We start from the raw sequence: 25,913 nt of genomic DNA on the forward strand, positions 1-25,913 counted from the left end.
GGCTGGCCCAGTGGTGCAGAGGTTAAGTTTGCACTTTCTGCTTCAGTGGCCCAGGGTTCACCGCTTTGGATCCCAGGAGTGGACCTACACACCAATTGCCAAGCCATGCTGTCTGTGGTAGGCATCCCACATATAAAGTAGAGGAAAATGGACATGGACGTTAGCTCAGAGCCAATCTTCCTCAGCAAAGAAAAAGAGGAGGATTGGTAGCAGATGTTAGCTCAGGGCTAATCTTCCTTAAAAAAAAAAAAAGAAGTCATCATCACTTTGGTTATGATAGAAACACTAACTCTTCTTTATAAACAGAATTTACCTTATCTTGCTTCTCTAAATAAGATGGCAATTTAGTTTCTGCTTTCCCTTCAGAGGAAATACCTGAAGCACCAAACCTTTGAAAATGATGTCTATGGCCAAGCTGAGCATGTGAACCGAGTCATCAACATGGGGAATTCCCTGATTGAGCGGCGGGCATGTGATGGCAAGGAAGAGATCGTGAAGGTAGGGATTCTGCTCAAGATGGGTTGGGGGCTACAAAGGCACAGGAAGAGAAATTTTTTACTTTTCAATGTTTTCATGTATAGGGATATGAAAGATGTTCTGTTAATAGTCTTCCCTCTTATTGTTGCACAAAGAAGGAGGAAAACAGTGATGCTCAGATCCTATGACTGCAATCATAGTCAGTACCAAGAACTCCAAAAAAGCTTTAGACTTAATTCCTAAGTATTATGCTTGTTTTACATTTTCTATCCCTACTGCCAAAAGTTTTCTGGCATTTAGACATCAGTTGCTGTAATCAGCCCAGGACCCTTTCTTCAAATTTTTTCCTAACATTTCTTGTTGTTTTCCTAGATTAAACATAAATTATTTAAAATGTATGACATTCAAATACTGGCAGATTTTGACTAGTACCTTACTCCAGAGCCGTCCTACATTATCCTTTCAAGTTGTCATAGGACCCAGGATCCTAAAAACTATAATGACCCCTCAATTTCTTTGGGTTAGGGTCAATTGGAAGAGCTGCAGAAACACTGGGATGACCTGTATACAAGAACAATTGACAAAGGAGAGAAGCTCAACGAGGCTAGTCGCCAACAAAGGTTCAACACAGGCATCCGAGACTTTGAGTTCTGGCTCTCAGAGGTGATTGCACCTGAAAATGGTGGGGACATGGGAGCTACTGAATACTTGTCAGATAAATGGATTTATGCATGAACAGTTTGCTTGACTCTTCATGGGAAAAGTTTGAGGGCATAGTTGCTAATCTTGTTCTCCTTAAAGATAGTTTTCATCTGGAAGCTTTATTGCTTATTCTTCCATTCCCAGGCAGAGACACTGCTGGCCATGAAAGATCAGGCAAGGGACTTGGCATCTGCAGGAAACCTGCTCAAGAAGCATCAGCTATTGGAAACAGAGATGTTGACCCGAGAGGTAAGTGGTGCTGCAATCCAAGTCCTCTGGGAGGAATGGAAATGTTTCTGATTTTCCTCTCTTCTATCTTAAGAGATAGCTTAAGAACATAGCCTTGCAAAACTGACCTTAGTGTTCTCAGCCAGCAGTTATAACCACGTCAAACACATGCATTGCAGAGTTGTTGCAACAGTCACTGTTAACCAATGATCGTTAAACTATAGATTCTAAGACTCCAGGAAGTGTATCCTGAAAGCTATCTTTTTAAAATTTTTTTACTGATGCATGCATATAAACTCACCATCACCCAAAGCCACATATTTCACCTGTCTTTGAAAGAAAATGGAAGTTTATTTCATAGAATCAGAGAGAAAAACAATAAAATCAGATGGGGATGTATGCGGTAAAGTTGAACTACATATAAACTCTGGAAAGTCTATGGAGAATTCAAGTTGCATTCAAATGTCAAGCAGAGATTTGTCCCATGAACAGTGGTAAACATGCTGGCAGGTGTTAATTTTATACAGGAGGATTTTATGTTATCAGTTTTATTTGGTGATACAGATACTCACAGAAAGGACAAGAAGCCTAAGTCATTCTAAGTGCAAGATTTCAGGTCTTGATGATATTCCCTGTGACAGCAGGCAGAGTTAGAATGAAAACAGACACAGAAGAGGCTGGGTTTGCTCTGTGCCCAGTCTAAGAACGTTACCAATAGAGTAGTTCTTGTTATATATTTCAGCCAATCAATCTACATCAAATTCAGTACTGTGAAGAAGACGGTCCTGTTTGGGGACAGTGTGCTTACCCACCAAGGTGTTATTTTCTAGTTGAGGAGAGGAAGCAAATATATGGGAAACCATCAGAAAGAAGAACAGGACACAGAAGGACAAATGTGCAGCTTGAGTAATGTAGTCACGCTATCTATATTGTCTTCTGAACTTGGCCTTATCCAATGAGTTAAAAGAGCATAAAATCAAATTCAATATCTTTGAAAACAATCTATTTGACCCAGTCTTTGAACTTGAGCCAGCAGTGGTTAAAGTCAAGGATCTACTTAATGCCTGTACTAATCTATTCACTGAGTGCACTGGGACTTTCTAGGATGCACTCAAGGACCTGAATCAGCTGGCTACGGATCTGCTCTCCAGTGGGACATTCAACGTTGAGCAGATTGTGGAGAAAAGGGATAATGTCAACGACCGCTTCCTGAATGTCCAGAACTTAGCAGCTGCACACCATGAGAAACTGAAAGAGGACTATGCCTTGTTCCAGTTCTTCCAAGACCTGGATAATGAGGAATCCTGGATACAGTATGTACTGCCAACTCATGTTGTGTGAATAATCCAGAATAGATAATCTACCAAACATGTTCTTATTTGATGCTGAAATGAAATATATAATCGTTTCTTGCAGTTGGTATTACTTCTTAATCATGTGTGCCTTAGCCTAAAGTTAACATTGGTTTTATTTTACCCAAATTCTCTCACTGGATGCAGGCAGAGGGAGACAAGCATGGATGCAGTGGGCAATGGTTCACATACGTTCTGGGAACAAAAGGAATGTTCTAGACAATTCATAGAATGTGTAATGCTCATGAAGATAGCTGGGCATTTACAACTTACTAGGCTGACGAGATCACTGTTGTTATTCTTTCTGTATCCTATGTATCTTTTGTGACACCAAACTGGACACTGTACAGAGAATGTTACATGGTACCTGCTATAGTTTCATTACTGATTCTATTTTTTATTTTTTTGAGTAAGATTAGCCCTGAGCTAACATCCACTGCCAATTCTCCTCTTTTTGCTGAGGAAGACTGGCCCTGAGCTAACATCCATTCCCATCTTCCTCTACTTTATATGTGGCATGCCTACCACAGCATGGCTTAACAAGCAGTGCATATGTTCGTACCTGGTGAACCCTGGGCCTCCAAAACGGAACGTGTGAACTTAACCACTGTGCCACCTGGATGGCCCCACTAATTCTATTTTTGCTGTAAAAAATATGATTGAGAAAATCTTAGTAAATCAAATTATTTTCTCTACATCTCATTAAGCTTGCCTCATCATGTTCCTCTTCTACAAACCCGATGATTCTTACTAGTAATCAATGAATTAGAGGGAAGCACTGTACATAGGGCAGAAGTAGGACATTTTGGAACCTTTTTAGAAACAGTAGGATAATACTACTTTGTCTGTGTAGTGTTTGGTTGTGCTTTGTGGTGCTGGTCAAATATTTTATGCTCAGAACCAACCCACCTGCCATGACTTCTATAGCATCAGCTCTTTACACCCATTCTACCTAAACTCATTATTGATATTAACGGCCAAAATAATAAAAGCCATGAAGGTCATATATGTACATGTGTTTCTTTATATATGTGTATGCTGTGTGTGTAATTTTCACTTTTTGTTTTGGAAAGAAAAATATTAGTGTATGTTCTTGACCAAAGACAGAAAGATACAGAGTTAGACAGGAAGAGGAACTAATGGGAAGGCTATTATGGCTGTGCATATCATGGAGATTAGTATGTTATTTTAATTTGTATGTATTGGCATAAGTCAGAAATTTCACTGAAAGCCTCTGGCATTAATTATCTTTGTGGTTATTTTTACCAGAATGTTCCAGAATTTACCACCTCCCCACCCCTAGCCACACATACACTCTTAGAAAACAATTGTTCCAGGATGACCTCAGATGTCTAAACTCTAAATTTTTTGTTTTCTTCCTTGGTCCCAGGGACAGGTTGAGTCGAGTGAGCTCTGAGGACGATGTGAAGGATCTGCCGGGGGTTCAGAACCTAATGAAGAAGCACAAACGCCTAGAAGGGGAACTGGTGGCACATGAACCTGCCATCCAGGTATGGATAGTCAAATATGAACCTGGAAAGACATAGATAGTCAGAAATAGTAGACCTTCTTGGGCAAATAGGATGATGCTACAAACTGTGAAGGGGCAGGCCAAGGTCACACAGAAAGTCAGTCATAGAGTTCATAAGTGTTCTCTTCTCCTTCACAATTTGTCTCCTTGAATAGAAGATTTCTGCACAGGAACCCGTGCTTTTCCCTGGATGGAGCACTCTTATACTTCAGGGCACCGTTGTTGACAATTGGGATGCAGGTTGGGACATCTGGAAAAGCTGTACTTGAGCCAAGCCATGTGGGAAGAAGGCAACTCTGGGTCTGGTTTGGCAGCAGGATCAGCCTGCGACTGTGAATAATCCATAAAGCAGATCATGGAGAGTAGCCCAGTGTAAACACTGAGAGATTGGTCCAAATACTGGGGGAAGTTTAGCATGATAGATCTTGTTGCAACTTTCTTCACTTTTCCAAGATTTTCAGGACAACCCTAAGAACCACGGAGTTTAGAAATGATCTGGAGGGTAGGAAGGACTAGATACTTTGCCAGAAAACTATGACTAAATGGGGAGAGACTGTGGGATAATGCAACATGGAGGGGGTGTGTTCTTCAGAATGTGCTGGATATGGCAGAGAAGCTAGGTGACAAGGCTGCTGTGGGACAAGAAGAGATCCAGAAGCGACTTGCTCAGTTTGTTGAACACTGGGAGAAGCTCAAAGAGTTGGCCAAGGCTCGGTGAGTATGGGGATAGGAGGTTCAGTTCTCTTCCTGGGTTGTAGGTATTGAATGCAGCATTGACTTCTCTCCCCAACTACGCATCTCTATTTATCTTCTAAGTCACTGCTCAAATGCCACATCATCCATGAAGCTTTCCCTCATTTCTCCAAGGAAAAAGTGATTACTGCTTGTGTTCTGAATATACCTCTACTCCTGCACTTACTTGTAGCTGTCTTTTATCATTGTTACCCTGCAGATGCTATACTTCATACCGGGTTATTCTCCCCATGTCTGTTCTACTTAAATATGTCCTTAGTTTTAGCATTGCATGCAGCACTTCATAATGTTTTCCCTTAGAGCCATATGCCCAATTAGAACCATATAGGCAAGAAGAATAATTTCTGCCTATAATTTCATGCTTGTTGGCAGTAGGAAGACATATTTTTCTGGGGAATAAAAGAGAGATTCTAGCATTTTATGATACTTTCATTGTATAAGAAGAACGGCGGTGCTCAGAGTAGAGACACTGCTTCACTGCTGTTATTCTCCAATTATGAAATCTTGACATTTGGTTTGGACAAGGTTTCCTTCCCCCAACAAAGATTCCTAGGGAGTAGATGATGCCACAAAACTGGACTTCTGGGGGCAAGGGTCTCCCGCTTGTCACAGGAGCTCAGCAGTGCTGACCAATAGGCACATGTCAGATTGTTCTGTGGCCCAGATCAACTGTGGCCGCCTTGTGAGATTGTGCTGCTCTGCTACACTCCCACTGCCTACTAATTTCTTCTTATCCTTACTGGGGCTTACTGCCCTGTTATAGAGGGCTTCAACTGGCAGAGTCTCTAGAATACTTGCAGTTCAAGGAGAATGCTAAGGAAGAGGAAGCTTGGATCCGTGAAAAGGAAGCTATCGTTGCCCAAGGGGAGTCTGGAGACACATTGGCTGCTACTCAGGTGAGCAACAGGCTGAATGGATCAATTTTCTTCTCTTTAATTTGAATCTTTTCTTAAGTAGCTCATGTTTTCACCTGGGAAATTATAATATTTTTCCTTGTGGGAGAAGATGATGGAAATACTGCTAATTCTACCAATTTTAAATATGAAAAATCAAGGTCCAGAGATGTAAGTGACTTGCCCAAGATCATGGAACCAATCAGGTGTGAACGCAGGGCTGAAAGCTTAATCTATGCTTTGTGCTCTCTCTGTGAGTTAAAGTCTTTCCTTATAGTGACAGATTTCCTAAGATTCTCTCAAATGCTAATATTGCACTGAATTGGAAAAATTCTTATGTCTGGCCTTTGGTGGTAGTTTGTAGAAAATATAACTTTAGAAGGGTTTGGTGCGTAGAGTATTTACACAATTTAAAGATACTTTTAAATACAGGATTCAGTTTCCCAGTAAAGAAATGAACAAGTTTTCAGTGTGATCTTGAGTTAAGGTGGATTTTTACAGCTTTTGAGAGAAGGATTATAAGATAATACTGTTTTGGGACCTTGAGAACTGTGCCCACTAGCCTTAAAACTTGGAGATTTACCAAGAATTCTTTGTGGAGATTAATTCACTTTTATGAGATGTTGTAAGGAAAGGCCTAAACTGGCAAAAGAAAGCTTAAAACCTGAATAGCATGTAATTCAAACTAACAAGTCCTCTTATTTGGAAAGTCTTCTGTCACATGTGCACACCACTGTACATTTTCAAGCAGTTTAAGGTTTCATATCAAACACTCTCAAAGGCTTCTCCTTTTTAAAATTAAGCTTTTTATTTTGAGAATTGTAGATTCACATGCAGTTGTAAGAAATAATACAAAGAGGTCCCATGTACATATTATCCAGTTTCCTCCAATGGCAACATCTAGCAAAACTATAATACCATGTTACAACCAGGACATTGACATGGATGCAGTCAAGATTCAGACCATTATCATCACCACAAGGATCCCTCATGTTTTTTTTATAGCCACACCCACTTTCTTCCTGCCTCTACCCATTCCTTAATCCCTGACAACCACTGATTTGTTCTGCATTTCTATAATTTCATCATTTCAAGAATGTTACATAAGTGAAATCATACAGTAGGGAACTTTGGGGGACTGGCTTTTTCACTCAGCATAATTCTCTGGTGATTCATTCAGCTTATCGTGTGTTACAATAGTTCCTTCATGTTCATCGCTGAGTAATATTTCATGGTATGGATGTACCATGGTTTAATCATTCACCTGTTGAAGGATATTGTTTCCATTTCTTGCCTATTATGATGTCTCACTGTGGTATTAATGTGCATTTCCCTAATGGCTAGTGATGTTTAACGTTATTTTATGTGCTTATTTGCCATCTGATTATTTTCTTCAGTGAAATATATTGTCATGTCTTTTGCTCATTTTCTAGTTGGATCATTCCTTTATTTGTTTAACTATAGAAGGAAACTTAAGAGTTCTTTATATGGATTGTGCTTTTGTATAATGTCTAAAAATTCATTACCTGGTCCTAGATCACAAAGATCTTCTCCCATGCCTTTTTCCAAAAGTTTAGAGATTTACATTTTAATTTTAAACTCATCATCCATTTTGAGCTCATTTTCATCTGATACGAGACATAGGTCAAGGCTAATTATTTTGCCCACAAATGTCCAATTGCTCTAGCACCTTTCATTGAAAAAGCTTTCTTCTTACTGCAGAAGAATTGCTTTCATACTTTTTTATATTATTATATTTGAAGTGAGTTTTTTGTAGAAAGCATATAGTTGGGTCAAATTTTTAAATCAACTCTACCAATCTCTGTCTTTTAATTAGTATATTTAGACCATTACATTCAAAGGCTCATTTTAATAAGTTTTAAAACTGACATACAAATACCAATAAAAGGCTTTATAAGAACTTATTGCTAATAATCCTCATGAGTTACCTTAAGATATCTATCTAGATAGTCCTTCTACGTCCTCATTCATGAAGAAAAAATTGACTTTCTGCATTTTTAGTTTCCTGGGCCCATACATGTTGGCTAAGATGAGAAAAGAGAGTTTATTTAATATTGAATTTAGCTTTGCTTCCAATTACCTCATCTTCTCCTTAAATAAAGAGACTTTATTTCATTTATTATATAAAAACACACATATATAAAAATGGCTAAATCAGACAGTGTTTTATTGTGTATCATCTGACCAATCATCATTTACAGTTTCTGCATAAATATGAAAATAATAAAATCATAAAATATAATGTAGCACATCTTGTATTAAAAGGAATAACCATCTTATTTTAATGCCTAAGAACACCATGTGTTAGAAATTCCTTTATTTTCAAAATGTGATAGTTAAAAACTATATTAGTCATACAAAATCCATTTCTTCCCTTAGCCTGGATTAGCATGTGGTGTAGAAGAAAAGAATGGGTGGGATGCCTTTATGACAGGAGGAAGAAAGTCAGCAGTGGTAGCAGTGGTAGCTGTGGATGGTAGTGATGGTGGTGATGGTGGTGAGGGCTGGTATAAATGACACTTAGGAAAATACAACAAAAGATGGAAAAGTACTACTTGTCATGCTTCCTCCTCACCCCTTTCTCCATCCTACCAGCTACACAGACATCATGGTTCCAGAGAGCAGTTAGAAACAGAGAAGATTTGGAATGATATTCAAAGACAGCTCAATGCTTTACCTTCCTTTAGGATCCATTCTTAGTATAGGATGTTCTTGATATTTTTCTGCTAGATACAATGTTTCATTCAATTATACAAGTTTCAATGTGGAGAAATCCTTATACATGACCTTGATCAACACACTCATTCCAAAATCCAGAAAAGCTTAAGTTCACATTGTAGGGGAGGAAGACATTTCCTTTACCCACTCTAGGTCCTGCTGACTAGGCTAAGAATTAAATTCACAGGAGACAGAATAACAGGAGAAAATTAAACAAAGCTTTATAACATGTATACGTGGGAGAGACTCAGGAAAACTGACCAACTCACCAAAATGGCAAATGTTCTCATCTTAAATACCATCTTCAGCTACAAAGGAGGATGTTTGGGTGGGGGGGTGTCAGTCATGGGAGATTACCAGAAAAGTACAGTAAACAAGAGTAAGGTTATTATGTAGATTTAAGTCCTTGCCTTCTGTATTGCTAAGAGTTTCTAAAGATAAGGTCATCCCCTCTTCTTCCTGGTGGAGAGAGGGAGACACCTTTCCAGATGGAGATTTCCTTTACAAATGTAAATGTCTCTTAACAAAGGGTAACTTCTACTTTCCAGAGTTCCTCTCATGTCTGCAGTTTTTAAAAGTAATCAGCCGAAAATAATCCTCATCCCAAAGAGACATATCTTGGGGTGGCCAATTCCAATCCCCCACAACATAGTAAGTTAGAAGGAGTGTCACTTGAATTCCTGTGACTGTTTTTTTTTTTTTTTTCTGTAAAGATTGTCCTTTTTGGCAAGTGAAGAGTTATGGGAAAAGAATTTAGTGGAGATGTACAGGAAGAAGTGGACACTCACCAATTCTGCCAAGTTAGCTGAATGGCATCAAAGGGACTCAGAATACGGGTGGGATGGATTGTTCAGCCTTGCATGCTTTGATTCTCACTGACTCATTTACTCAGAGCTTGCTAAAGAAGCATGAAGCATTGGATAATGACTTTGCTGTCCATGAGACCAGAGTGCAAAGTGTGTGTGCTCAAGGAGAAGACATCCTGGGCAAGGTGAGTGCCTCCAGGGATTCTAGGTCAAATCATCATTTTCAAAAAGGGATTGGCACAAATATAGAATCATGAGCAGTGCTAAAATCATACATAAAACTTTAACAATTTCTTCCTGGCTGTCTTTGTTGCTGTTGTCAGCAAATAATTATCTGTTCAATTCCTGTTTTCTGGAAATTCTTTTTTCAAGTTCTTATAGGTACACCTTTCAAATTTTCTTAAATCCTTTGTTGATACTCTTACTATGTGCAGAATGTGGCATTTATAAAGATCTTATCACTTGCTTTGGTTATAGAGTATTATAAGAATGTGAAGACATTTCTTTGTGAGGCTTTATGGAGGAATACCACGAGAAACCTCTTCGTAATTTGAGAATCATTCTTTTATTTAAATGCTTGCTTTTGCAAACTCTCATTGATCAAAGTGATATACAAAAAAGCCTAAGCAGAGACAACTCCAGCTAAAAACATCACACTTCTGTGGGCAAACATGAGAAGATTGTCCAAATGCTGGAATGGAAATGACCATTTTGGACATGGATGAATAATATATTAATTACACTAGACCTAGAGAAGATTAATTATATATTTGGAATGAGAGAGATGAGAGCTTTTTAATCGTACTAAAGAATTCACATTTCTAGCCCTGGATGCTCATCAATATATCTGTCTCTCTCCTTCTCTCCTCAACCTTGTTTTGCAGGAGGGAAGTCATCACAAGGAGAAGATTTCTGCCAAGATATATGCTCTGAATGAAAAGGCCCCTTCTCTGGCCAAGGCAATAGCTGCCAGGAAGTCACAGTTAGAAGATGAATATGCCTTTCAGCAATTTAATTGGAAGGTTGACGTGGTAGAAGCCTGGATAGGTATGATGTATGAGGGGCCTTAGGTTTGAGAAATGCTGCTAAATTTTATTTATAGAATGTTACCTGGGGCTTTCTCACTTACCTTGAAAAAGAGAGAGGCTTTCTTCATGACTCACTCTATCCTTTCTGGACACAATTACACTCATGTACACACACACACACACACACACAGAAACATGCTGATGGGATGACTAAGTACCATAATACCAAAAAACACAAACACATTTATTGGGAATTGGTGATGTCATATGTGATATACAGAAAGATAGAGCCATGGCAAATATACAGTCTAGGAAATAAACTATGTGTTTGATTAAATTATTATTTATGTATAATCTGCAATTTTCATTTGTTATATGAAACACTCAGAAGTTCTTTTGGCCCTAGCTCTATTATAGTCAGTTTTATCCTTTATAAGTCTAGATAAAAAATCCACTGGTCCCCATTGCTGTCATATTTCAATGAATCACCCACTTTGAGAGTCAAGAGGCTCTCTTGTGGACTGTAGTAAATACTCCTTTTCTCCTTACCAAGACTAATACAAGACCAACTATCTTCCCCCTCTAATTAATGACATTTGCTCTTTAGCTGAGAAGGAAGCAAGCCTGAAGATCAGTGGAAATGGTGCAGACCTCGCTGGCTTTCTCGCTCTCCTGGCAAAACAGGTGAGAGCAAGTCTTCCTTGTTAACAGGTTCTAGTGAACTCCAAGACCCATATCACACAGAAGCTGAAAACATAGAATTATTTCATTCCTGAATTTTGTGGTTTTATTTTCTGTAAGACCTGTAATCTTGTTCCCTCTTCCTTCCTGATATTGATAACTTGCTAGTTTTTTCTCCCTCTCTCACTTGCCTTTCCCCTCCCTTCCCCTCTCTCATCAGACTTGCTGCTGGGTGTTCATCATTTTTATTAGAGAACCAATTTTTGCTTTGTTCCTGTTATACCTTTGTATTATATTCCATTAATACCTTTTTATATATTTAGCCTTCTTTTGGATTAACTTGATTTTTTTAAAAAATTCTTGAGATGGATATTTAGGTTATCAAATATTTAGCCATTTTTTTCTTTTCTATTATATCAATTTAAGGATATAAATTTCTCTCTAAGCACAGCTTTAGCTGCATCGCACAAAGTTCTTGCTTTTTTGTTATCATTCACTTAATTTTCTGTCATTTCTAATGCAATTCCTTGTTTAACCCATTGGTTATTCAATATTATATGATTTGATTTCTAAACATGGGGCATTTCCACATTATATTTTTTGATGTTTGTATCAAGTTTAATTCCACTTTACTTTAAAAACATATTCTATATTGTTTTATAAGCTTGACTTGCATAGAGTAAATGGTCTGTTTTGCTGAATAGTCTATGTACAATTGAAGAAAACTGTGTTTTTCAGTGGTTTATGTTGCCTTTCAGATTTTGGTTGTTAATCAGGTTGTTTAAATACTTTGTTATTTATATATATATTGAGGCTAGATTAAAAGTTGTATTGATATTTAGAATTATGAAATCATCTTGATGAATTCATACTTTTAATTATGAAATGTCTTCTTTTTCTCTAATAACATATTTTGACTTAAAGTCTTGTTTTCACATGCTAGTATACTCTTCAATTATTTTTGTTTAGTGTTTGTAGTGTCTATTTCCATCCTTTAGTTGTTTTTTTTTAACATTTATGTCTTTATATTTTATTTTATTTTTGTTGACTTGATACATTTGTATATTGCAAAATAATTACCACCAATTAACTAACATCTGCAAACCATCACATAATTACCTTTTTTGTGTGTGTGTGTGTGTGGTGAGAATACAAGATTTACTCTCTTAGCAACTTTCAAGTATATAATACAGTATTATTAGTTATAATCACCAGGCTATATATTAGATTTCCAGAACATGTTAATCTTTTAACTGGAAGTTTATACCCTCTGACCAATATTTCCCCATCCCCCACCCCCGTATCCTGTGGTAACCACCACTCTACTCTCTGTTTCTCTAAGTTCAGCTTTTTTAGATTCCACTTATAAGTGATATCAAACAATATTTCTCTTTCTCTGTCTAATGTATTTCATGTAGCATAATGCCCTCAAGGTTCATCCAAGTTGTTGCAAAGGGCAAGATTTCCTTCTTTTTCATAGCTGAATAATGCTCCCTTGTATATATACACCACATCTTCTTTATTCATTCATCTGTTGATGGACACTCTGATTGTTTCATATCTTGGCTATTGTAAATAATGCTGCAATGAACATGGAAGTGCAGAGTGCTTTTATAAATATCATATGGTTAAGCATTGCTTTATTTATCTAATTTGATTATTTCATTGGAACAGTGAGCCCATTTTCATTTAAAGTAATTCATCAGTTTTGATTTAAAGCTATAATCTAACACCCTCCATCCCACCCAACCCCTACTTTTTGGTAAGAGATTTAAATGAAACAAGAAATAACTCAGATTTTTTTTAGGGCTAACCTTTCCCAGTTTACTCTTACACCTAGGGCCTTTCAAGGGTTTCCACTAAACCTCTTTAGTTTATTCTTCAAAGGGAGAAGTAACAGAGAATATTACCATCTTACTTCAATACTATTCACTTGTTTCTGGAATTTTGATCCTTCACGTTATAGCTACCTGAGTTGCATTCTGATTTCTTTCAAACCTACTGAGTTTTTGTACTTTCATCAAGTAGTTAAAGTTGTTCTCAAAGGGAGAATTGGTCAAATATAAGCCATTCTGTTAAATCTGGAAATGGAACATCTCAAATTTTGTGATTCTGATATCAACATTTCCACAAAAAAAATCATTTGTATAATTGGCACCTGTGGGAGGTCTTTTGTTAGTTTGCATATGTAAGGCCTTTAGTGCACTGCTACTAACAAAAACACAAAATCTAACAAGTGATAAAAAAGAGGCTTAGAAAGGATATGAGCTGTAGGAAGGATTTAGTTTTGATTTGGAAAATTTGAAATATCGTATCATGCATCTTCCCATATTCCCTTAATATTAACTTTACACTTAACCTAAAATCTAATTACAGAACATATGTCCATTGGAATTTAACCATAATTCCAATCCTAAGTGTTCACTTAAGTTTCTAAGTCATATTTCCTTTTCCTTCATCATCACTTGAACTCTTGTCTCGTCCTTATCTTGTTCACGATAAAAATCTGATAGAACCCAAGTGTGAATAACTCCTTGGGATCTGCATTATTTCTTTGTTCACACCCTCTCTGTGGGGCTTTCTCAGGACACACTGGATGCCAGTCTGGAGAGCTTCCAGAAAGAGAGACTGCCAAAGATAACTGACCTAAAGGACCGACTGGTGGCAGCTCAGCATAGCCAGACTGAAGCCATTGAGGAGCGCCATGCTGCCCTGCTGAGGCGCTGGGAACAGCTGCTGGAAGCCTGTAAAGCCCACAGACATAAATTGCTAGAGAAACAGCTGCCCCTGGAGGAGGTAAAAAAAAAATTTATGAGCCATGATCAGGCTTCGATTTTCTGTATGTTAGCCACGGAATCCAGAAATAGATACTAGAAACATGTTTGGATAATCCATAGACATTTGAATTAGTACATTGAAAAGAATCAAGAGGATGTTCTTATTGAGCAAGAAGTAATTTATTTTTTTAGATTGATAGGAAGTTATTTTTTAGACTGACTTATCAGTTATCCAGCTGACTTGAGATGAAAGCCAGGCACGTGTAATGGAAGAGGTAGGTAGGACAAGAGGGTGGAAGATCTTAGTGTATGGAAGAACTAAAACTGGCAGGCAGGAGTCAAAGTTATACCTTTGCTTTTCTCTAACTCAAATACTAGACAAGTAAAACTTGTGTTCTCATCTTGTATTGACCTTTCTTAGCTGGGAGAATTCATATATGCCTCTGAACCTTGATTCCTCCAGTTATGAAATAGGTAAATGCTACCACCCATCTCCTGCTGTTCTGTGTTACTACTATTAAAAGGGATAATGGATGGGAAAATGCAGTATAAACCATTAAACTTAATATCAATATAACTGATTAAAATATTCTTTCTAGTAGTGGCCATCAAGGTATTGGATATTGATCATAAATAAATATCAACAGTAAAAGGAAGTCAAGATGGTCAGTGAAATCACTGAGCACTCTCAGACCATAAGAAGTATTGTACCTAACAACAAGTTAAGCTATGGAGTTAGGGGAATTAGGAAACAAAAATAAAAATCAGTCAATCTGGACCCTTAGTTAATTTCTACTCTATTGAAGAACATGGGACGTACAGAAATAAACCTTAAGGGAAAATTTACATCAATTAATGGCAACTTTACACACTTATAAAATCTATTCTAGGAAGATATTTCACATTCTGACTCAATTTTACTTGATTTTCAAACTGCAAAGAGTTTTGTTATTTTATTTTCTGTTTATAAAATCTTCGTAAAATATTCGGTTGATAGATAAATTTATGAAAATAATACAAAACACTTAGGATTTCATGTCCTTCCTGTCTAGGGATGAATTAGCTTTTTCTTTATTGGTCTATTTTAACATATACATTGCTGAAGTGGGTACAGGCAAGAAGTAATGGTGTAATACTTTTGTAATTTCACATTTATTTGGGCCAATTTTTTCTGCGGTAACCCCTATGTTTGGGGATGAAACTCGTTTGCACAGCATAAATCTCTTTGGAAGTAGAATCTGCTGACCAGAAATCTATGACGCATTTTAAATCTAAAGCTATTATTGATTGCCTACTGTCTGGAGTCCATGTTATTTCTCTAATTCAGAAATTCAGTCAGCCAGAGCACATGGTTAACTCCAGAGAGTAATGCAGAGATAGGGATGCAAGTTAGAGGGTAGGAAATGGATTTAAGCAGTGGCTTCGTGCATGAGATGAGTCATAAACAAAGTTTAGAAGGAAGATAGGAAAGCAACTCAGTGTAGACAAAGAGACATCAGAGAGGCGCGGTCTGCAGAAGATTGGAGGAGAGAAAGAGGAAGTGGATAAAGGATGGGCTAGATTTGCCTATCTCATAAAAGATTTGTTTATTCAATCATTTATCCTTTCATTCATTTAACATTTATTTTTGCATGTTTACTAAGTACTGGGTAGAATTGGAGCACAGTCTTCATAATAAGAAATCATGAAATCTTATCATTGAAAATGACCCTGGCCTCTTTGGGAATCTTGGAGCTAAAATAACTCTAGAAGTCATTCAACCTCCTCACTTGTAGGTAACAGAATACTTGACTAATTAAACATAGTGAGACCAAGACCAGGGTTTGTACCTTGAACTCACAGTCCATCTATCAGATCACATGGTCCTCATTAGTTTTAGTTCTGCCCTGTTAGAGTGCTGACCTTGAAAATATTGAAAGACAGCCATTTTTTTCTCCACAGTCTTCTCTTGCTGAGGGGCTTTATTGGGAAAGATAAAAATTTTTTTTTTCTCTGTAGGCTGAGAAGTTATTCATGAAATTTGCAGAAAAGGCTTCAGCTTTCAACAACTGGTGTGAAAATGCTGAGGAGAACCTGTCAGAGCCTGTGCACTGTGTCTCCCTGAATGAGATTCGGCAGCTGCAGAAAGACCATGAGGTCTTCTTGGCCTCCTTGGCAAAGGCCCAAGCAGATTTCAACGATTTGCAGGAGCTAGACCAGCAGATGAAGGCCTTAAATGTGCCTTCCAGCCCTTATACCTGGTTAACAATGGAGGTGCTAGAAAAGATCTGGAAGCACCTATCTGACATCATCAAGGTAACTTGGGGCATGGCAGAGAGTTCCTTTGGCTATGGTGAGCATGACCAATGAATTTACTCTGCAAGTTGGGGGGACTTTTGAAAAATAAAGGAAAATTGTTAATAATTATACTGGGATGGCAGTCGACAAATTAGATTTTCTAAGAAAAATTTGGAAGTATGTTCACAGTAGGTATTGCCCTATGCCTCATGGTTTAGAGAGCCTTAAGGTTCTGGATGTTTAGCAGTGATTCAGGGAAGCAAAAATAAGTTCCAAGAGTTGGCTTTAAAAATCAATCATGAAAAGTTCATGAGGATTTGTATATATGTTCAGAGTCTATATTCCTGTCATCTCAGGCATTCTTTATCTTATAAACACCTCCAATAGTACCTTTTTGTGTGTTTGTATTTAATTTTTGTCTGTCTATAATTATGTTCATCATAGAAACTATGGAAAATATAAAAAAGTTTAACAAAGAAATATTATCCCATAACATTACCAATTTTAGATGGAAACGCTTGTTACTATTACCTTTCCCTTTAAGACTGTTTTTATGTTCATTTAAATAAACTTTCAGGGGCTGGCTCCGTGGCCGAGTGGTTAGGTTCACGCACTCCGCTGTGGCGGCCCAGGGTTCGGATCCGGGGCGTGGACATGGCACCGCTCATCAGGCCACGTTGAGGCGGCGTCCCACATCCCACAACTAGAAGGACCTGCAACTAAAATATACAACTGTGTACAGAGGGGGTTTGGGGAGATAAAGCAGAAAAATAAATAAATAAATAAAACTTTCATGTGAAAAAAATTGAGAAGATAAAGATTTGCCTTTATTGCTATCTTATTTGTGACTGGGCTTCATCTTAGAGACACTTGTGAATACTTATGGGAAGTGACATAGCTTTCTTCACCTTTTGGAGATGAGAAGAGGTGGCCTGAAAGAAATATGAACATGCAGGCACATGCCTCTGGAAGATAGGTTAGATTTGGGAGAAGGAAGATGTGTAACTGAGCCTACAAAACAGTTATTTTACTGCAGAGAAAGATCTTCAATGTGCACCCCACTATCTGTGATTTGGGCTTTTAGGAACGGGAGCAGGAGCTACAAAAGGAAGAGGCAAGACAGGTCAAGAATTTTGAGATGTGCCAGGAGTTTGAACAAAATGCCAGTGCCTTCCTTCAATGGGTCTCGGAGAACAGGTGTGTTGTGCTACCTTGAAACTCATAATCCTCCTGTCACACACTCCATTCACCATAGGGATGAAATACATATCTGAAGGGAGGAGGAGGGACTCCCACAGCATTTATATTGTCCCCAAATCACCATATCCTGCCTGTGCTTTATATTTGGAATTGATTGCTTTCTCAATCAATCCCTTCAAAATCAAGAAATGAGAATTTCATCCTGTTGCCCATTGTGTATCATTCTGTATTCTCTCCTTGATGCTTTCACTTTTTCTCCTGTTGCTTGTAATTACAGTCCAAAAATAGTAACAGTCACTTATGCTTACATACCACTTTGTACTTTACAAAGTACTTCTGTATCCATTGCCTCACTTAACGTCCAGAGCAACCTTGAAAAGTGTACAGAGCAGACCTTATTATCTTTGTTTCCAAGTGTGAAAAGAAGTTCAGTAGATAAATTGACTTGCTCAAGGTTACATATAGTGTATTTATTGGCACAACCAGAAGCAGAGCCTCCTATGAACACCTAATAAGAAGCTATTCTGTTGCCTGCCTACTAAACCTGTGGTGAGAATCAAGTGAGATAATATATGATAATTGCTTTTATTAAATGCAAATGTTCTGTATATGAAAATAACGTTTGTCACATCTTCTGGAACAAGTGACCTGGAAAAGAGGAGACTTATAAGGTGTTAACACATTAGAATAAATGAATGAAGTTGGTAGACTGTACCCAATAGGTGGGTCAGAATTGTAGAATTTTGAGAGTTAAAGTAGTGGTTTAGAAAATCTATGATATATACTGTTCACACAAACCCACTGACAAGGATAAATCAGACAGTGAACCAAACGAAACCCTGTAAAGGCTAGAAAACATGTGGAAAGAGGCAGAAGAAACATAGCTCAGCCTCCTCTGCCTTGGTCTTGGTCCCCCAACCCCTGGCAGCATGCGCCCAACATTGATCATATCACCTGACACATGAGCTCTTCATCCTAAGGTAAGTTGCAGCACAGAAGGCTCCGAGGTTCTCAGTGTGGGAGAGACTTTGGGATCCATAGGTGGAACAGGTTCATATTTTATGGCTATCAAAGATTTAGAATGTTTCATCAATTTGGAGAAAGAAGATTATTGAAATAATCCATGTTAACGTATGATTTCTTTTTTCTCTCCACTGATTCCTGTGCCGGACCTCCATGTCCAGAGCTTATTTTCTGGATGGGTCAGTATTTTGTCCTCATTCTTGTTTTGTTATATTATTCTGGAAGAACTAGTTAAGGAGAACTTAGTACTGAGGCATCTTCATCCCACCTCAATCTGATGGTGCCCAGATAAAGATGTAGCGTGAAAAAGAGAAACACTTAACCTTCCTACCATTCTGGCCTTCCACCAGGTGGAGTCTTGCCCACATTAGGTTAAGGGTATGTTTGAAAATAAGAACTAGGAGGGAGGTCGGGAAGCCTTCTTGTAGACAGAGAAGAACCAGGTCAGGCCTTGTTTCACTTCTCGCATGTCTGGCAAGGCTGCCAAGAGACAGAAGGATTTGGTTTTGTGAAGATTTGGTGTTATGAAAACTCATTTCAGAGAGGCCACATAACTTGGAAGAAGCAGAAGTAGGGAAGTACAGGGGCTTTAAGGTGGTCAGTCTCTGTGAAATGTTGACCTCTGATACTATGAGTAATGTTGTCCTCTCGTTCTTAACTAGATCTTTGCTCAAAGAAACAGGAACTCTGGAATCCAAGTTGGAAGCAAATAAAGTAAGTAATGGTCTTCATTAGCTGAAGATATTGCCAGAGTTACAAGTAATGCAAGGAAAAAACACTTAAAGGTAACCCTAGTGATACTTTTAGGTAAACTCCCTGGCCTGAAAGTCAAGAGCGTAAGGCTCTGGTGCCAACCCTGCCAACAATTTGCATTCTAACCATCAGCCACCACTTCCTGGACATGGACTTCAATCTCTGTACTTCAATTTCTGCTCTACACAATGAAGTTAATGATATCTACATTATAGAGTTACTTTTATTTTTAAGAGAAAAAAATGCAAAAACTCCTAGACTACAACCTGGAGCATCAGCAAACGTCTGTTATTTTACGATATGATAAGATAATCCAACTGAATCTAGATAATCTCTTGACAATTGAATGAAGCAATAGGCTAGAACAGTGTTTCTTAAATTTATTTTCATTATTGCCCCCACCAAGGAGAAAAAAATAATTAGTTAAAGTTAATTTATCCCTAATGAAAGAACTTAAATACTAAAGAGTAAGATGTTACCGGGTAGGATTGATTTTCGGAGGGCTGTAAGCCATTGTAATATCTAAATGTTTTCACACCCATCCCCATCATCAGAATCAATTCACTCCTCCTCTCCTTGGAGAAAAATAGTCCCCTGTTGAGAAAGCATGGCCTGGATGCAGAAATTTGGAATATAATGTACCTGGATGATAGAAGCAGCCTGTGGAAGTCTGCCCAAGCAGATGAAGGAGGCCCAAGAATGAACAATGGGGAGCTTAAGTAGGCCTGAAAGCTCAACCACAATCAATAGTGCAGATATGTTGTGATGCAGATCACTGGGAGCTAATGGTGCGTCGATCCTGGAAATTCTACTCTTCTCTATCTGCAGTATGTAACTACTAACTCTTAGATTTATATATTACATATTACCAGAATGACAGAGTCTTATCGCTTAACCTTCCTACCATTTTATAAATGAGGAATACAGAAATGATTTTTCACAGAGTACAGGAAGATTTCTGAAAATAATTAAAGAGGAGCAATTAGGGGAAACTCAAACTCATTAACTTCTTATCTTCTCTATCATCTTTATGCTTGTATCTCCTACCCTTAGTGACTGCCTCTCTTCTTCTGTCTCTTTTCAGAGGAAGCAGAAGGAGATCCAGGCGATGAAGCGTCATCTGATGAAGACTGGGGACCTGGGGGACAGCTTAGAAGAGGCTGTGGTCCTGGACATCAAATACAGCACCATTGGGCTGGCCCAGCAGTGGGACCAGCTCTCCCAGCTTGGGATGGAAATGCAACATAACCTGGAGCAACAGATCCAAGCCAAGTACTGAGAACCTGTGGCCAGGGGTGGGGAAGGGTGTGGGTAGTATTAGGTGTCAGGAACTTAATTCCAAGGGCTAGAGTTTGGGGTGCTGGATAAAAGAGCTGCTTCAGAAATAGTACACAAATCATCTCCAGAACTAATATTCCCTCTCTTGATTGACCCACAGAATGATATTTTTCTTTATATGGGAATCTATTAGGAAATAGGAGATAGCGCTCCCATCTCCCTGAATCTACTCATCATCTAGTTCTCAGAGTCTCCTCACCATCTTATGTGGATCTTTTCAGAAAGCACCTCCTTTTGTGAAATTCCCTCTAAAATGTCTAGAAATCAAGAAACATTCAAGCTATAGAGGAGAAGAGCAAAATTCACTTTTTTCTAAATAAATTAATTATATAACACAAGCTTTAGCTTTCCATAGCTTTTTGACAGCATTATTATCTAGATCAGAGATTGGAAAACTTTTCCTGTAAAGAGCTTGATAATAAATATTTTAGGCTTTGAGAGCCAGATAATCTCTGTTGTAACAACTCAACTCTGCTGTTGTGGAGAGAAAAGAGCTATTGATAATTCATAATGAATGAGCATGGAGATGTTCCAATAAGATTTTATTTATGACATTGAAATTTGAATTTCATGTAATTCTTATGTTTAATAAAACATTTTTATTCTTTTGATTATTTTTAAGCATGTAAAAATGTAAAAAACATTCTTAGCTCACTGACTATACAAAAGCAAGTGAATGACTGGATTTGATCCACTGGCCATAGTTTGCCAACGCCTGAACTAAATGACTCAAATAGCATAACACCCACTAAAATTCCTCTCTGTTTCAAATGGCGTGTCTTCTGCTATTTTTCTGTTTTATTTCATGGGTTGATTTATGTTTTTCCTTTTAGAGACACCTTAGGTGTGAGTGAGGAGACACTAAAGGAGTTTAGCACAATATATCAGTGAGTATAACTTCAGAGATGATTTGTTCTTTGTTTTGCAGACCGTTCAGATTGAATCTCTAAATAACTAACATTCTTTTTTTCCCTCAGTATGGCTTAGTAGAATCTTAAATGAAGATCTAAATATGTTATTTGCTTCAAGTCATGGTTTTTAATATGTCTGTGAGATTCCTGGACTTTAGAAAACAAATATCTTTCATGTTCAACATTTTATGCTTTTTCCATCATTCATTAGGTTAAAAAAATGCAGAAACACAGGCAAGCTCTCCATTCAGTTCTCTGATAACCTTATGACATGTTAATAAAGCCCCAGCTGATGCACCAACAGCTGTTCTTTTCTATTCTAATCTGGATCTCTATTGAATCTGATAATTTTTTTTTTATTCTTTAGACACTTTGATGAGAATTTAACAGGACGCTTGAGTCACAAAGATTTCCGGTCCTGCCTGAGAGCACTCAACTACTACTTGCCCATGGTGGAGGAGGATGAAACTGAGCCCAAGTTTGAGAAATTCCTAGATGCTGTTGATCCAGGAAGGTAGGAGGAAGACCAAGGGCCAGACCATAGCAGGGAATGGGGCTTGGAGGGACAAATACAGAGAGTAAAATGAGTCATAAAATATGAAATTAGTTCACCTTAAGAAAAGGAAGATGGAGACTACCTTGAATGAATTGGGCAGCTTTTGGTGCCCTTTTAGAATTAGCTCAGAAGTTCCTGGCACTAACTACAACTCAGGCACCAGCTCTGCAATTTGTTTAATTCCTGGGTTAGGGTTGATCTATGAATTTCAGCTGGTTCTGAGAATGGACCTTGAGAGAAGAATCCCTTCACATGTGTAAGATTCTAAGGAGACATGGATGATTCAGAGGCTGACTCATGGGGGTGAGGTTGTTGTGTGCTTGTAGGGGTAGAATAGAGTCATAGAGGGATCATGTTATCTTAGGGAGTAATTCTTACTAATGCTAAGGACCAAAGAAGACCAGAAGTAAAGGTCTTCAACTCAACTGGAAGAGCTTGAAGTATCTAAAGACTGGTGTTGATGGGAAATTCCCAAATTCTAAGTAGAGAGTCAGGCAGAATGACTCCTGTAGAAACAGAGGCTGGAACTTTGGAAACCGCTTATTTGGCTGTAAGAGCATGAGGAGAGGGGTCAAATAAAGATCATAGCCCATGGTCTCAGAGAGCTGAATTGAAAGAGTCACTTGGAGAATCTTTCTTCCCTCTGTCTCTGACACACTGAATAAGATGAGAAAAGGGCCTGCTTTCACTCTGTCTTGAGAAGGCACAGTTCTTGATCCGTTTCTCCCACAGGAAGGGCTATGTCTCAAAAAAGGACTATACCTCATTCCTGGTTGACAAGGAGTCAGAGAACATCAAGTCCAGCAATGAAATAGAGAATGCTTTCGAAGCCCTGGCAGAGGGCAAGGCCTATATTACCAAAGAGGACATGAAACAGGTCAGAGTCCAGTTGTGTCCATTCTCATTATGGTCTCATCATAATCTAGATTTTGCTCACCTCGAGCATGGTTGCCTACTACAGGCAACTACCATCCCTGCCAAACCCAGTTTTTTTTTTTGCTCAAATATGGCTTTATACTAGATATCATTTGCTTAGATCACCAATTCGTGTTGTCTTGACCAAGCTCAATAACCTACAGGCAATCTCTAGTGACTATCAGGGTCAATCCCAAACTTACAACTCAGTTTTTAAGGCTATTTTTTAACCCCATTTATTTAATAAATCAAATTTAGTGAATGAGATAAATAATGTAGTCAAAGTGAGATGAAACTCTTGAGGTCAGAGCTGAGTTGAAGAAATGAATTGGTCTTATTCATGAGAAATTTTGGATTTATGAGAAAAGTGTGCGATAGGAACAGGGCTGGCTTTTTCTTCCAAAGTTTGTCCACTTTCTGGGTTTAGGGCATAATGGAAGCCCCAATGATCCAGGTGTTTTGAATCCTTATAACTGTATCTTTCTTTTTTATGTTTCAGGCCCTAACCCCGGAACAAGTGTCATTCTGTGCCTCACATATGCAGCAATATGTGGACCCACGGGGCCGAAGCCACCTTTCTGGCTATGACTATGTTGGCTTCACCAATTCCTACTTTGCCAATGGAGAAGCAGCTTCTTCTGAATCATAGAAAATCTTGGTGTGGTGGGAAGTATTGGGGAAAGATGGAGACAGGAATGAAGAGTGGAAAGATAATCCAGTGTGTGTGTGTGTATGTGTGTGTGTGTGTGTATGTGTGTTTTACGACATTTATTGCAGGACCTGGAAAAATCTCAAGCTTGGGAGCTATAAGGCATTAACAGACTTTGAGAAGAGGAGGCCATGGGCTTATTTTGTATGAAGCTAGTCACTACTGAGAGGTGCCAAGCTTTCTATTTTTTACTTTTTTGGGTTCAACATAGCTTTATTATTTTGTTTTGTTTTGATTATAGATTAAGGTGTTTTCTTTTTTAAAAAAGCATTTATTTTTTAAGTATTTCTTTTTAATAGGGCAGTGTGAAATAAAATGTTATTGACCGAATTGCACTTCTGCATTTTTGAGAATTGTTCTGTTACATAAATCTGGGCAGCTAATTACACTGTAAATAAGGGCCATGGTAGAGTAGATGAAAAAGACCCAGGATGATTTACAAAGAATTTCTTTTGAGCTTTGGAGTGTGTTTAAATTCTTACATTTGAAAATGAAGATTTTGATATTGTGGGTAGCCCCAATATTTTGATCTGTAAAATGGAGCCATACAGAGAAGGCCAGCATAGCACCTATTTTCTTCATAATCTGTCTTTTTTCATGCTTCCCTATTAGAGTGAATGTTATTACTCTCAGAATAGCAAAATTCCAGCATAACAGGACTTCCTTTTATCCTTCATGTCCCCAAATTTCCTCTTAAATTTTAATGTGATAAAAAGTAATATTTGTTTTGATTTACTTCCATCTCCTATTAGTGTAAGAGTGAGTATAATTATTTATAAATCAAGAATTAAGAAAAAAACAGGAAGAGATGGTACTATCTTCAGAGAATTCTCAGGTCATGTTGGTCTGAACAGGTTCAAATGGTGATGTTCCATCCAGACTTGTAAAATTTGATGGTATCGTTTGCTGTGAGAATTCCTAGGTCATTTCTTTGCCTGTTGTGAAATTGCTAATATCCTGCACAAACGGTCTCCACCTCTCAATCCAGGTGTATAGCCACTCGATTACAATCTTAAATCTCAATCCTATCCTTTGCATATAAATTAGTCATTCCTTAGTCCGGGGCAAATCTTATCACAGAGGCCATTTAAAAGAATTTTGGTTAAAACTAAAAAGCTATCTTTGCTGCTCATAAGTGGTTTTACTGATTTTTGCTTAAACAATTGGATACTATGAAATATGACAGTAGAAAAGTATTTGAAAAAATGCTCATAAATGTCTAAATGTCTGATTATCTGATTATGAGTTATCAAAAATGGTTACAGTTGAAAAAAGTATAGCCCGATATAGCATAGAAAATCAGTATAATTTAATATTACATTTACCAACTGTGGAAAATCTAAAAAATGTGTGCTTGAAATAACCAAAGGCAAAGGTGAGTATGGTTCCATTCTCTACCTGACCCCTGCCCTACAAGGACTAAATCAGATTATTAGACACGTGATAGGTCAAGAAATGCTCTTTAAGACAAAGGACCACTTATACCATCTTATAAAAGAGAAGCTAGTGATGACAATGTTTTTCTGAAGAATCAACAAAAATGCCATAAGAATATGGAACTGTCAGAGTTATACACAGCTCCTTCTGAAATTAAATTCTGACTACCTATGCACTCAAGCAAAAAATTGTAATATGGGAATTATCATACATTATTTAATTGGGGACTATAAATATTCAATTTATGATATGACAATTAGAACTTGTATCAAATGTGTCTCTCAATCTCAGGGTTAAGTTTCCCCTAATTGATGCTTATCTTTTTTTGACTTTCTGTTCACTTACTTTAGACCAGCATCTCTGACTTCTTATTGCTAATTCTCTTCTTTACAACATATAGATTGGAGCCTGCCTCTGAGCCACAGCCCTATGGTTACATTCTGATTTTTCTTTCATGATTCCTGTGCTTGGTTTGGTCTCAAAAACTCTTCCACTCTTAACTGAACACTCCTTTTTACTTTTTATGGGACTCTCTCATGCCAAACATTGGCCTGGAAGCCATTTTTGTTTCCTATATTTTGAGCCATCTCCCAGTACTTAATCTTCCCAAGTCTCTGGGTCTAGATCCATCCTCCTACCTTCTCCAGTCACACGTTGTGCCAGGTAACAGAACTTTGCTTTTCTTTGACTGGTGATATCATGAAATATAAGATGGTGGACACTGCTGGCTCTAGCTTCAGCCAGCATCAACTAGGCAACAAATAGGACAGCCTAAAGTGATACCATCTGGAAACTCCAAATAATAATAGATGGTTATATTGAGTGCT

At 37.9% G+C, this 25,913-nt stretch overlaps 1 protein-coding gene across 3 annotated transcripts in view; it reads left to right on the top strand.

The window, feature by feature from the left end:
• SPTA1 (spectrin alpha, erythrocytic 1) overlaps positions 1 to 23,984 on the top strand; it is a 64,805-nt gene extending 40,821 nt beyond the window's left edge. Inside the window, exons 33-52 of one of the 3 annotated variants that reach the window (XM_008532148.2) lie at positions 367 to 498; positions 1,003 to 1,140; positions 1,324 to 1,428; positions 2,512 to 2,720; positions 4,150 to 4,270; positions 4,883 to 5,004; positions 5,807 to 5,939; positions 9,568 to 9,666; positions 10,366 to 10,528; positions 11,117 to 11,193; positions 13,777 to 13,986; positions 15,966 to 16,262; positions 17,329 to 17,441; positions 18,629 to 18,646; positions 19,130 to 19,181; positions 20,305 to 20,492; positions 21,392 to 21,445; positions 21,837 to 21,983; positions 22,758 to 22,902; positions 23,440 to 23,984. In XM_008532148.2, coding sequence (XP_008530370.2) covers positions 367 to 498; positions 1,003 to 1,140; positions 1,324 to 1,428; positions 2,512 to 2,720; positions 4,150 to 4,270; positions 4,883 to 5,004; positions 5,807 to 5,939; positions 9,568 to 9,666; positions 10,366 to 10,528; positions 11,117 to 11,193; positions 13,777 to 13,986; positions 15,966 to 16,262; positions 17,329 to 17,441; positions 18,629 to 18,646; positions 19,130 to 19,181; positions 20,305 to 20,492; positions 21,392 to 21,445; positions 21,837 to 21,983; positions 22,758 to 22,902; positions 23,440 to 23,589 — 2,673 coding nt within the window. In that variant the 3' untranslated portion in view covers positions 23,590 to 23,984. Of the gene's footprint in view, positions 1 to 366; positions 499 to 1,002; positions 1,141 to 1,323; positions 1,429 to 2,511; positions 2,721 to 4,149; positions 4,271 to 4,882; positions 5,005 to 5,806; positions 5,940 to 9,567; positions 9,667 to 10,365; positions 10,529 to 11,116; positions 11,194 to 13,776; positions 13,987 to 15,965; positions 16,263 to 17,328; positions 17,442 to 18,628; positions 18,647 to 19,129; positions 19,182 to 19,774; positions 19,960 to 20,304; positions 20,493 to 21,391; positions 21,446 to 21,836; positions 21,984 to 22,757; positions 22,903 to 23,439 lie in introns of those variants that run through there. The other 2 variants (XM_070608225.1, XM_070608226.1) reach the window with 2 other exon arrangements.
• Positions 23,985 to 25,913: the final 1,929 nt, after the last annotated feature.

The sequence above is a fragment of the Equus przewalskii genome, unplaced genomic scaffold (genome assembly GCF_037783145.1).
Source record: "Equus przewalskii isolate Varuska unplaced genomic scaffold, EquPr2 ChrUn-6, whole genome shotgun sequence".
NCBI lineage: Eukaryota > Metazoa > Chordata > Mammalia > Perissodactyla > Equidae > Equus > Equus przewalskii.